The sequence below is a fragment of the Sceloporus undulatus genome, chromosome 4, assembly GCF_019175285.1.
Source record: "Sceloporus undulatus isolate JIND9_A2432 ecotype Alabama chromosome 4, SceUnd_v1.1, whole genome shotgun sequence".
NCBI lineage: Eukaryota > Metazoa > Chordata > Lepidosauria > Squamata > Phrynosomatidae > Sceloporus > Sceloporus undulatus.
The window spans coordinates 13,828,537-13,841,429 of NC_056525.1; the positions used below are offsets into that span (position 1 = coordinate 13,828,537).

The following is a 12,893-nucleotide window of genomic DNA, read 5'->3' on the forward strand; positions in this document are numbered from 1 at the left end:
CTTTTCCAACTTATGGTGACCCTAAGGCAAACCTGTCCTGGGGTTTTCTTGCCAAGATTTGTTCAGGTTTTCTTGGCAAGATTTGCTATTTCCATCCTCTGAGGCTGAGAGTGTATGAATTGCCCAAGTCACCCAGTGGGTTTACATGGCAGAGCTGGGATTTGAAACCTGGTTTCCAGAGTCCTAGTCCAGTGCTCAAACCGCTACACCACACTGGCTCAGTATATGTGTGTATCTGTTTGTCTATCTATCTATATTGATTTTTGCAGTGTTCAAAACAAGAGACCTCATAGCACACACTTTTCTATTTTTAGCGCTCGCCGGCTTTCCTTCCAAGTCATTGACAATCTCTTATGTGTCAAAGTACCCTGTATACAGAGTGACCAGTTGTACTCCTTTTCCAGGACAGGTCTTACATTCTAGTCTTCTTTCCAGGAGGAATGTCAAATGTCCTCCATTTTGAGCAGGACTAAGAAGGATCAATTTATGTTTCTATGAATGTTTTCAGCTTTTATTTACATTTTTTCTTGAATGTCCTGTATTTTATGATGCCTTGTCCTCCTTTGTGGTTATGACAATTGGTCACCTTGTGTGTGTGTAAGTACAGCATCATTCAAAATCCACAGGACAGCGATATCTTTATTTGACCAACCAAAACGTACATTATTCATATTGCAAGCTTTCAAAGCTCCACTGGCTTCTTCATCAGACAAAGGTGTTAAAAATGATACAATTGGGGAGAAAATGTCAGTTAGTCATAGCCCTGCATTTGGTCAAGATGTAATTATAGTCTTCAGCAAATAGAACTATGGTCCAAAACACACTGCAGAAATAATCCAGTTTGAGACCGCTTTAACTGCCCTGGCTCAGTGCTAGGGAATCCTGGGGATTGTAATGTATTGTGGCACCAGAGGTCTCTGCCAGAGAAGGTGAAATGTCTCACAAAACCAGTTTCCAGGATTCCCTAGCATTGAACCAGGGCAGTTAAAGCGGTCTCAAACTGGATTATTTCTACAGAGTGTTTTGGACCATGGCCAATCCCCCCCCCCATATCATTTTTGACATCTTTACCTGAGGAAGAAGCTGGTGGAGCTTCGAAATCTTGCAACATGTATGTGCCTTTTGATTGTCCCAATAAAGGCGTCACTATCTTGTGGATCTTGCATGGATATGTTACCTTTATAGTGAGTTCTAATCCTAGCTTCCTTGGAGAGAAATTTGGCAACTACAAGAGTGACATTCAGGCATGTTTCTTCCAGCAAGAATTTTACAGAACAAAGGTCAGATCTTCCATTCATCTTACTTAATAAAGGGCAGATGTATAAGAGGACAGTTAAGAGTTAGATTTAGCAACTTCTGTGACCCTTGTATTATTGTGGGCAATTTTATTTTGAGGAATTCAGTGATAAGCAAAGGAAGCAAAAAATTAAAATTAAATTAAAATTAAAAAGGTACTCCGATATAACGTCCTCATATTTATCTGAGTGCCTTTTTAAATATATTTAGTAATGTATGTAGTATTAATATATACATATACTATATATATATATATATATATACAGACACACACACACTCTACTTACACAAACCCCAAAGCAAATAAATAACTCCTGTACAAAACTTGGGTTTTTGGAGTGTCCAATACAAGAGCCCTCACATCCGTCTGTGTGTGTGTGTGTGTGTGTGTGTGTGTGTATATATATATATATATAGACACAGACATGTGTTCGTGTGTCAGGGGAGGGCAGTCATGAGAAGGAACACAGCCCTGAGGGGCAGCGTGGAAAAGGGGTTTTCTGAGGGAAATCAGAAGCCCTTTCCTTCTTCTTCTTAAAGAGGGGGAGCTCCTGAGGCGTCCCTTTTCGTCAAGGGCAAGGGGAGCAGCGCGGCGGGTGACTTTTTCCCCTCTCGCCTCTGAGGGCTTTGACTCTTTATTCTGTCTCAAGGCTATGGAATTCTGGGAGTTCCAACTCCCAGAATCCCACAGCCTTGAGACAGAATAAAGAGTCAAAGCGGGTTATTTCTGCACCCAGAACATGCAGCCATTTTGGGCTCCCTCAGACAAAGAATTGCGGCTGCTGCTAAGCCTCTGAGGCGGAGGCCACTATCATCCGTCGCCCTGACTCCATAGCCTCAGCCCCGAAACCCCTTCAAACGTTAGTGCTCAATGCCGACTCCCTGAGGAGGAGAAGACTAGGCCGCAGCCTGCCCTCCCGCCGCCCGTTCCCTGACTGAAGCCTCGCAGCCATTTGCCTCGGCTTTTATAGCTACCCGGCAGCCAATCAGAAGGCGGCCTCTGTGTCTCTCCCGTGCGCATGCTCCTTGGGCCGGTGGCTCGGCGCATGCTCAGTCGGGGGCGCAAGAGGCCGAGGCGGGAGGGGAGAGCGTCGCCTATGTGTAAAATGAGTGAGTGAGGGAAAAAGGGGGCGGAGCCAAGGGACGCGAGGGAGGGGAGGAGGAGGAGGAGGAGGAGGAGGGCGGGCGCCGCCGCTCACAGGAACCCTCCAAAAAAAAGATGGCGGCGGGCTCGGATCTGCTGGATGAGGTTTTCCTGAACGCTGAGGTGGACGAGAAGGTGGTGAGCGACCTGGTCGGCTCCCTGGAGTCTCAGCTGGCGGCCTCGGGGCACCACCAACACCAGCACCACCCGCACCACCCGCTCCGGGGACAGGAGCCCCTCCGGGCCGCGGGCCCGACGCTGGGGAACCATGTTGTGAGCAGCGGCGGCGGCGGAGGCGGCGGCAGCGGCAGCAACACCAGCAGCAGCAGCAGCCCCAGCCCCGGAGGAGGAGGAGGGATAGTAGTAGTGGGAGGCAATGCGAATAATGTCCAGACGGAGGGAGGAGGCAGCAACGCAACCTCCACAACCACAACCAACACCGGAGGAGGAGGCAGCACGACTACCACCGCCTCCACCGCCAAGATGGGACTCAGTGGCCCAGAGACCACCAAGCCAGGTAACCTGGCGAGGAACAAGGAAGGAAGGAAGGAAGGAAGGAAGGAGAGTGGGGAGGAAGGGAGGAAGGAGCACTGATGCTGCTTCCACTTCTTCCTCTTGCTCCTCTTCCTCAGGAACAGGGGCCTCCCCTTCCCCTCAACCATGACTCCTTGCCTCCCTCCTCCTCAGCCTCTCTTTTTAGGGCCTCCTTTACCCCCCCCCCTTTCTTCTCCCCCCTTCTAATATTCCTATCCTCCCCCAATTTTCCTTGCTGCCTTGGTAAGGATTGGGCTCTGCCAGGGGATGATGGGATGGGGGTAAGGGAAGGGAAGATAGGGAGCAAAGAGGCCTTCCTAAAATGCCAGACCTCTTTCTCACCCCCCCCCCCAACACCCCAGGACACTATTTTTGGCTGGGGCTATCTCCCTACATGTAGAGTGCAAAGGCAAATAGGGGTTGTGTGTGTGTGTGTGTATGTGTAGTTATTGTTGTGATCCGGGGGAGGCAGGTCAGTCCTGCTCCTTGGCTTAGCTCTGCTCCTGCTCACCTGAATATTTTGCTCCTGATTATGTCATTTGTGGAGCCTCCTGGTGTTACCTGGAGTGTTTGAGGCTAGGAAGGGAAGATCCTTATGATTTGACTTGTCTGCCTTCTTCCTCCCTCCCTCCCTCTTTCCCTCTCTCTCTCTCTCTCTCTCCACCTCCTTCCCTTCCTTCTGGAGTGATGAGGAATTGTGTTGTTTACAGGAGAGATCTCTTCAGCCTTCCCCGGCATAATGCTTTTTCTGTAGCTGTCTGGATTCTTCTTTCCCTTTCCCATTCGCTCTTGCAGAAGTGTGTGTCTGTGAGGGGATGTTATTAATGGTGACACTAGCTCCCCCCTCCTCCCCCAGAAGAGGAAGCGATGGGGAGACTTCGGGGTCAGGAACCTGCTTTAAAAATATCTCTATGGAAATGCCGGTCCCTTTGGCTGCTTTTGTAGGCGTCATACCCAGTCTTTTGCTTTTCTTCTTCTGGCATAGTAAACCAAGGCTTGCTATGTACAGAACTGGAGCATAATCCCCCCCCCTTTGTATGGGAGAGATGACAGCCCATCAGTGAACAGTCCCCCTCCTTATAACAAAAGAGACCTTTTTTTTAAGGAAACATTTTAAATTTGAGGGAGAACAACACAGTGTTTCTCTGCCCTTCCAATATGTGGCTTGTATACCCCCCCCCCCTTCACTTTCATGTTGCTGAAATAATACAAGGATGCTACTGCCTGTCATGACACAAGGTTAGCGAAGTGAGATCTTAAAGGAAGAAGCCTTTGCTGTCCCTGTTTTGTGTGACGCTGCCTTTCTGATTACAGCTTGCTATTTGTGTTTACTAAAAGCCGGGCCTGGAGATCCAGAGGAGGTGTAAGTCTTGGCTAGAAACAGCAGGTTTTCTGGGTGAGAAAGAAGCACCTTTGTTAGTATTTGTTTTCCTTTGTAGGAGCAGCAATAAGAGCAGCAGGGTTTAATGTGTGTGTGTTTAGGAGGGAGGATGAACTCCTCTAACACTGGCTTGCAACCTCATTCCTGGTATCATCAGTCTGACAGCACTGTTCCTCCCCACTTTTTCTTGTTCGTTTGGTCAGGAAACACATAGCCACTAGATTTTGGTACAGCAGATAAGGGGATCAAGTGGAGGGGTTGGAGGCCTCCGGCTTTCTGATATTGACTTTGTTCAACCTGTTCCCCCCTCCCACCCCCATGCTATGAAGCTGCAAGACCAGGCTCATAATGGGATGTTATCAAACACAGTGCTATAGCACTCAGAGAGAGGGAGAAAAAAACCTCTTTCTAAGAATTTATTTCTTGCTATATATTTGTGCCCCTTAAAAAACTGAGGAGATTTTTTTTTTTGTGGGAAACTTTGGTAATCGAGTAGTTTATAGCTGTCAGTTGTCAGCAGGAAACAGCAGGATGAACCTCTAAATTTTTCTGTAGAGCTTAATGTTTTTTTTTACTTAATGTGTTGTTTCAACACAGAAACTGAGATAATTTGGTGCAAGAGAGAGGTAGTTTCTCCTTGTCTTGTTTAGCCACAAGACTTCTTTGTCTTACCTATAATTTGATAATGTTTTCGTTGTTTGACCCCATCTGTTTCATTTGCAGGAGCTGGTGGAGTGCAAGGGAGTGTTATCAATCATAATGCAAGGTCCCAGGGTTCCACTTTGGATGGAGCCACTACGACCAGCACCACTACAAATGTCCAAGGTGGATCCGAAGCTTCTGTCACCCCAGGGACCCTCAACCAGGGCAAATCAGTAGTCATCAGCACCATGGCGACAGCTTTATCAACCAGGAATGGTAAAATTGGGTCCACGGCGGTGCAGACTTTGAATGGGAGCAATGTGGTGATGAATTCTCATACTTCTTTCTCAGCTACTCCTGTAACGGCGAACCCAGCCATTGTCCCAGCTGTCACCCCTCTTGTTAACAATGGACCTGGAAATGTGGGGAAAGTCAGTACTGTTAATGCCTTGTTGCCCTCTGCTTCAAATACTGTCATCCAGACTTCTTTCCTTGGCACTGGGGTGTCTTCAGTGTCTTCACCCTCACCTACAGTGATATCCTCACAACAACCCCCGGGCATTGGAACTGGAGGGCCGACAGTAACATTGGTGAGGCCACCCATTCATGCGGCAGGACCCTCGGTGGCTGCAGCCACCCAGAATGGGAGCAATACTGTGATCAATTCGACCATCAGTGTGGGGAGTTTTCCTGCTGCAGCTGTTGCTGCAGCCTCTGTGGGTTCTGGTGTTTCCCTCCAGACCTCTCTTGTGAACAGCCAGCCTGGTTCTGGTGTACCGACTGCACCCACCACACAAGTTATAAAGTCGGAGTCTCCTAAAACTATTGTGCAGACGGTAACCCAACAGCAGACCCTGGCTTCTGGTGGCCAGCCCAGTACTACAGGGGGTAATATGATTATTGGGCAAACTATGCAAGCTGGCCTGCCCAATGTGGCCCCTAATCCTGGTGGAGTTCCTCCTGCTCCAGGTACCCCCACAGGCCTGGCTAAGGGTGCTGCCAATACAGTTGCACAGAGTCTACCGAGGACTCCAGCAGCGACTACAAGTGGAATCAGAGCGACTTTGACTCCCACTGTTTTAGCTCCTCGTCAGCCTCCTCAGAATCCGACAAATATTCAGAACTTTCAGTTGCCACCAGGTAAGCAAAGACTAGAAGGAGTTCCTTTTTCTCTTGGCAGTATTGGTATCTGTTGCTTAAAGAGAGCCAAATCTGATGTAATCTTAAGATGGATAGCTTGTACTATGACAGCTTCTTTGACAATTGTGTAGGAGGAGTTCTGCTTTCCCTATTTCAGTTGCTTGTAATTGATGTTAAGTAGATAAACATGTTTGGGGTACATCTGAAATTTATTTTAATAGTATTCTTCATCTGATTTTCAGTCCTCAGAGGTGAAAGATAAAAGTTGGATATCAAAAATGTTAGAGAAAGCTGGGCTGTGATGGATTGCTCCTTTCTTTTTCCCATTAAACCATTAATAATTTTCTTTTCACAGTTATGTTTGTGAACATGAGGGCTAGAAACACAGTTCAGTTAATGTGTTGCAAGCTAAGATTCTTGGGATTCCAGCAGAGGGCTTATGGACCACACAGCTGTAATTTGTATTTACCCCTTTCCCAGAGTGGCATGCAGTAGCTCTGGTGTGTTTGGTGTTCATTGGAACCAAAGCATCTGTTGAAGACCCTTCTAAAAGAATGCGCTCCTAGATTGTTTTATTTTTGAATGTTAATTGAGCAGAACTGTAGAACAATAAAGTGCCATAATTGATAAATGAAGATTACTTTTCTAAAGGTGTTTCCTAGCATCTTCTGACTTCTCTGTTTCATTCTGAAACTTGTTTTAGAAGTAGTATAAAGCAAATACCATTTGGGAGTAAATTTGCTTTTTCAAATACCTTTGATTAAACTGATAAAGAGATACAATGCTATAGGCTTGATGTTTGACAATCAGCATGTGTGGAATAGTATTCTGATCTCATTCTGTCCTTAACTCACCATTTTATGTGTAGTGCTGCTGCACATGTATTCACTAATATAATGTTTTGGTATGGAATGTAACATGGGTAGGAGCTTCTGTAGACCAAGACCTAATAGGGCTGGATTAACTTCATTCTGCTATCTGTTCCTCTGTCGTGCAAGTTACCTTAGGTGTCAGTATTTTCACTTTTGTAACCTTTAACTGAAGTGTTTTAATTGATAGTAACCATAGTGTGTCTAGCTTCTTGGTCTTACTAAGCATTGTATGGGCAACCCTGTTCCATTTAGACTTGTCATTCCTTTACGAGTGAAACACTACTAGCTTTCTGGTTATGTGTGTAGTTTGGAAAGCATATGGCACTAATATGAATGACCTGTCTTGGGCCTTTATCATTGTTGATTCTACCAGGATCTCCCATACCTATTAGGATTTGTACCAGTAACTGACACTTAGTTGGATGTTACTATTCTCCCGAACCATTATAGCAAGGTGACATTATCACTATACAGAGCACATCCAATTAAATTTTATTATTACTACTAATGAAATCAATGGGGTGCGTATGTTCTGTGTGCCTCATTTCAGTGGATCTTTTGAGTAGCAAAACTAATATCTCATTTGAAACATACTTGGCAGAATGCTTAGATTGATGTGTTCATTTTATAAGCAAGTCGGCAAGCCCTATTATATTGCTTTATAGTACTTTTCTAATACTCTAGGATTTTGTATACAGTAGTTCATGATCTTGCTCAGTTCACTGAAGGCTGTCTTTCAGGTCATCTTTAAAGGTTGGCTAGGTATTCCATAAACTGGGAATTCTGATTGGACTGAAAATACTCAAGCTTAATTATGCTTGTGATTCAAAGCAGTCTTGAACTACATCAGAAAGCTTTCTACACCATGTAATTGCTGCTCATTGTATTTTAAAATTAAAGACATAGGGAAAGGAGTGTTCATCCTGCTTCTCTAAAAGTACTCCCATAATCTTCTTTTGCAATATAAATGGTGTTTATGGAATATCGTGGCTAGTTGCTAATAAAGAATGCATATACGTATTGGGTTGGGGTGGTGGTGAAATGAGAGGGAAGAAGAATAATTTCAACAACCCCATTATTTTAGACCATGTGTAATTATTTGTTAGGAGCTACCTTGTTTCTAGACTAACTCCATCTAAGACAAATAGTATCAGGCTTGAGTAGTTAAGGGATGGAGAGTTAATGTATTGATTTTATTACTGCAAGATGGCTTTGAAAAAGAAAGAAAAAACTAATTACAGTAATGCAAGACACTAATGCAGGTGTGAGCATTGATAGCTAGGTGGCACCTATGTCTTCAGAAGAGGTATGCCTCTGAATATCCAGTTCTAGGGACAGGAAGACAGAGGATGACTTCATGACCTGTTTCTGGGCTCTTGAAAAGAGAAGATTGAACAAAATAATCTCATGCACACCAAAGGTAAAAATTCTCTTACCTAGAAAGAGAATAAACTATATTGTCATCATTTTTGTAGTAAGGAGGAACACACATGTTGTGGCTGATGCTTTTAACACATAATCTTCTTTCTTCTGCCATTTAATACTGAGGGTAACTGGATGTTAAAAGTGTGGCTGAGAACTTTGCTGCTACTTATGTGTAAATCTTCCTTTACCTTATTACATATCCAAGTATGAAATAATGCCCCTCAGGTATTTCTCCTGAAAGAAAGAAAAAAGAATCTTTTATTAAAAACAAAAGCAAAAACCTACTGTTATACATCACCGTCAACATATTTTCTTAACATGAGTTTTGTGATTTTAAAGAGTGGTCAGCTGGCAAAAATATGTGCTTTACTCTTTAGATTTAGAATAGTGCTCCTTAAACTATCTGATGTAGGAGATTGGCATGTTTTCCCAAGTGTGCCAGAGACTGGTGCCCAGTTGTTTGTTTCTTTCCTTCCTGGAAGCTCACCAGGGACTGGCAGAAATTGGCTTGTAGGCCAGCACTGGTTCACAGACTATCACTTTTGAATAGTCCTGCTCTAGAATAGTTGGAGATATGCATACAGCAAAATCTAAGAATTTTTTCTTGCTCTCATGTGATGAAAATTAAAGCTGCAGTCCTATTTGCTCTTATTTGAGAGTAAGTCCAGTTGTGCTTGGTTTGATTTATTCCTTCATAAGTGTGAACAGAATCAGGCTTTACACTTCTCCTGTGTACAGGTTTCCCCATATTTTGATGGTTTGTTTTCTGACGATTCACTCTTTCAACACTTGCAAATTACAGACAGGTTCCGTTAAGTTGACAAGGGATCCACTGTTTCTTCCAGCCTTAAGAGGCTCATTTGGGAGCACTAGCATATTTGTGTGGCCCAAGGGTTTACCTATGGAAAGAGCATACCCCACCTTAAATTGATGGTACTTATCATGCAAGTGTGTGGAAATAGCAGAACATTATGAGTTCTTTTTCCTATGGAGACTCAGTTTGGACTTTTTGCAAAGAGAGCCGAGAGGGCGAAAAGTTGAGAAGCCAGCTATGGAGGCTATGGAGGCTTGTTTGCGACTGAGGTCCAAAACACTCTACAGAAATAATCCAGTTCAAGACTGCTCTAACTGCCCTGGCACAGTGCTAGGGAATCCTGGGGATTTAGTTTATTGTGGCACCAGAGCTCTCCGACAGAGAAGCCTAAATATCTCACAAAACTACAATTCCCAGAATTCCCTAGTATTGAGCCAGGGCTGTTAAAGTGGTGTCAATCCAGATTTTTTCTGCTGTGTGGATGTAGCCTGAGTGAATGTTGCTTGGCACCATTCCTCCATCCCCTGTCTCTGTGACTGCATCATCTTTGCTCCTTCAATCTCCTTTTAGTCTGTGGTGGTTCTGTGATTTAGGCCAGTGTGTCTCTTACACTATTACTATCTATCTATCTATCTATCTATCTATCTATCTATCTATCTATCTATCTATCTATCTATCTATCATAAACAATAATAGAGAGAGAGAGAGTGTGTGCTATATATACAATGTGATTATATAGTCGGCCCTCTCCTTACGCGGGGAATCCGTTCCAGATCCCGCCGCGTAAGGCGAATTCCGCCTATGCTCAAGCCCCATTGGAAACAATGGGGCTCATGCACGGTGGTGCGGCGGCGTGGTGTGGCCCCCCCTTCCGCCCCGTGCGCTCCCCGCGGCTTGAGCACGTATGCACAAGACTGCGTATGGCGCACCCGCGTATGGCGTGGGCGCGCTGTATATACAGAGCAGAGCAGGATATTAAAAGTGAGCTTTTGTTACTTTTACTGTACTTTATTTTTGTGTGTTTATATAGTGTGTTATTTAGCTTTTGCACATATTGTAAAATGTTATACTGTGTAGTGTGTTTTTAAAGCTTTTCATGACCATTTGCAAGCTTAAGGAAAACCTGGATTCCACCAGTTCCACTTTCCGACAGTCCTCTGGTCCCCATCATGTCAAATAGATGAGGCCTTCCTGTGCTGTGTTCATAGTGGTATAGTGTGCTGGTCTATGACCATAAAAATAATTCCATTCTCTATCCAAAAGTCGTATGATTTTATAATGGTGTGGGAAATCACTGCGTTACAAATTGTACAAGTACGCAATTTTATTTTACTTCTTTATTATTTATAATATTTTATAATTACTCTTTTATACATAAGTTGAAGGTGACCTACAGCCGAAGAGTATACTGTCATTTTAAGATTTTTTATTAAATCACATTTCAGATAATATAAATAAAACAGGAAAAATTGCGTAAACATTACCTTGGCCAGATGCTAGATCTAATTCATACCTTTTTTATAGCATCCAGGATAATTCCCCCCCCCGCCCCCCAGCTCTGCTCTGTTGAACAAGATGATCCCACAGTTTGGTGGAGGACCCATACTATAGTGTTAGAAAATCTAGTTTTCATGCACAGGATCCCATGTTCTGTCCTTAGTAGCAACAGTTACAAGGTGGAAGGTTTGGGAATTGAGATAATGATGTCAGAATTGGGAATTAGGGGTTTTTGTGGAATACAAAGGGACATCCTGTTGTGCTTTAATGGCTAAAAAGAAATGCTTATTGAGAGAGGGAGAGAAAGTTTGAAGGAAGTTATAGTAGCAAGAAGCTGTTGCAAGTTTACCACCCCACCTCACCCATGCCCTCATGTTGGAAGCTATTTCTTCTGGAAGCTTACTGTGCCTAAAAATCTTAAATGGAACTTCACTCTCAAGCATATTGCTATGCAAAGAGATGTAGTTTAATGAAAGCATGAGTTATTACCAGGTTCCATAATTTGGTGCACACACTCCATGGGAAGACACTGAAAGTCTTGCAGAGGGCAAAGACAAGCATGGAATTCAGATTGAAGTATTTTATGGCTGTTTTGCTTTAGTGGAACAGCAAACATGTTGGTTGATAGGGGCATGGATGAATATGGGTGATAATGGGTTCTATGGCTGATTCAAGCAGGATAGACTTGATTAAATTGCAAGGTAGTGTGGCAGGCGGCCTCCACCCCCCAATGGTGCAAGTATTTAAAAATGCAGACTAGATTATTGGCAGGGAAAGAATAAGAATTCTGGTAACATCAGTTTTGCATCCTGGAAATAAATGGAAGTTTAGAAAAGTAAAAGGACAGAGATTGGGTATGTAGTTGCAAAGAAGTATTAATAAATCTGAAATGCACATCAAAAGCTATTTCTATTGAGTAGAAGTTTTACAATCCTGCTGTGATCCCCTTGGAGTAGTGATATGCAAAAAGAACTTCATTATTTTCAAAATAAGAATTTGATTTTAAAAAATTTAATATGGTATTAACCATTGGCTTAGGAAGACCCTGTAAGCTTGTCATTGTGGCAGAAATACCCTCTTGGGGAGGGCTGGGAGTGAATTTTGCTTCCCATTGTACCTTAATTATCAGTGGATTAGAATTGCCAGAATTGATTGTGGGTGGGTGTGTATGTGTTTTGTATCTTTTCCTATACTATGGAGCTTTGTTGAATTTCTTGTACTGTATGTGTTTTGATTTCTTATAGTTTAGCATGAAGGTTTCATCCTTTCTTAGTGACAAAATCTGAATGATTTAAATTAATGGCTATATATTCCATGTCAATAATCTGGAGTACTGTGGAAATCCACCTTGTTGGGACTGAACCGCCACGAGGATCTCATTACCTGAATGCATCCACTTGCAGTAGGAACACTTAAACAAATCATGAACCTTTGGTCTGTGGTTTGTATAGTGTAAAGTCTGAGCCCAATGCCAAATGTTTTTTAAGGTTTTTTTTGTTTGTTCTACAGCTCTTTCCCTTTCTTGATGATGGAAGGACAAGCCAAGGATCTGGTTGGTGATGGGGTTTAAACATCATGCTAAACAAGCCCTGAACCTAAAGTTTATCATTTGTGTAGCCCCTCCTGCTCCAAGGGGGAATGAGCATGCTTGTGGTCTGTGTTAAAGCATGATAAGCCAAGGTTATCATGATGTCTGAATGTGTCCAATGTGTTAGAAGGTTATTTTTTCCACAGATGAGTGAACATTTTACCTCTTGTAGAGGATTAGACAATGTTTCTTTGCATTTTTGTAAGTTAAAAAAACCCTGCATTACACTTGAGAGAGATAAATGAAACTACAAATGTCAAGAATTAGCCCAGAATGCCTCAGACATGTAGCATATCACATACATGATTACAAAGCTCCACAAAAGTTCTGTTATTAAAAGAGCTGTCATTCATTACTAGGGTCATGATTGGGTGCTTTTTCACATCTCCATTGTCTTTATAGAAGTCAGTAAGTTTAGGGACTTATTATTATTAATTTCACAACTGACATTTGGATACATTCCAAAACAGAAGACTCTCCAAGAAGTTAAAAATAACCTTGAACTATTAGAATTAATGTAGGATAATGAAGTTAACAAAATGTTGTTAGCAATGAATGGA

At 43.1% G+C, this 12,893-nt stretch overlaps 1 protein-coding gene across 2 annotated transcripts in view; it reads left to right on the top strand.

The window, feature by feature from the left end:
- The first annotated feature begins 2,490 nt into the window (after window positions 1-2,490).
- The window catches only part of TAF4 (TATA-box binding protein associated factor 4), a 113,832-nt gene continuing 103,429 nt past the window's right edge, over window positions 2,491-12,893 (top strand). For both annotated transcript variants that reach the window (XM_042465127.1, XM_042465129.1), the window contains exons 1-2: window positions 2,491-2,957; window positions 5,079-6,137. In XM_042465127.1, coding sequence (XP_042321061.1) covers window positions 2,516-2,957; window positions 5,079-6,137 — 1,501 coding nt within the window. In that variant the 5' untranslated portion in view covers window positions 2,491-2,515. The remainder of the gene's footprint in view (window positions 2,958-5,078; window positions 6,138-12,893) is intronic.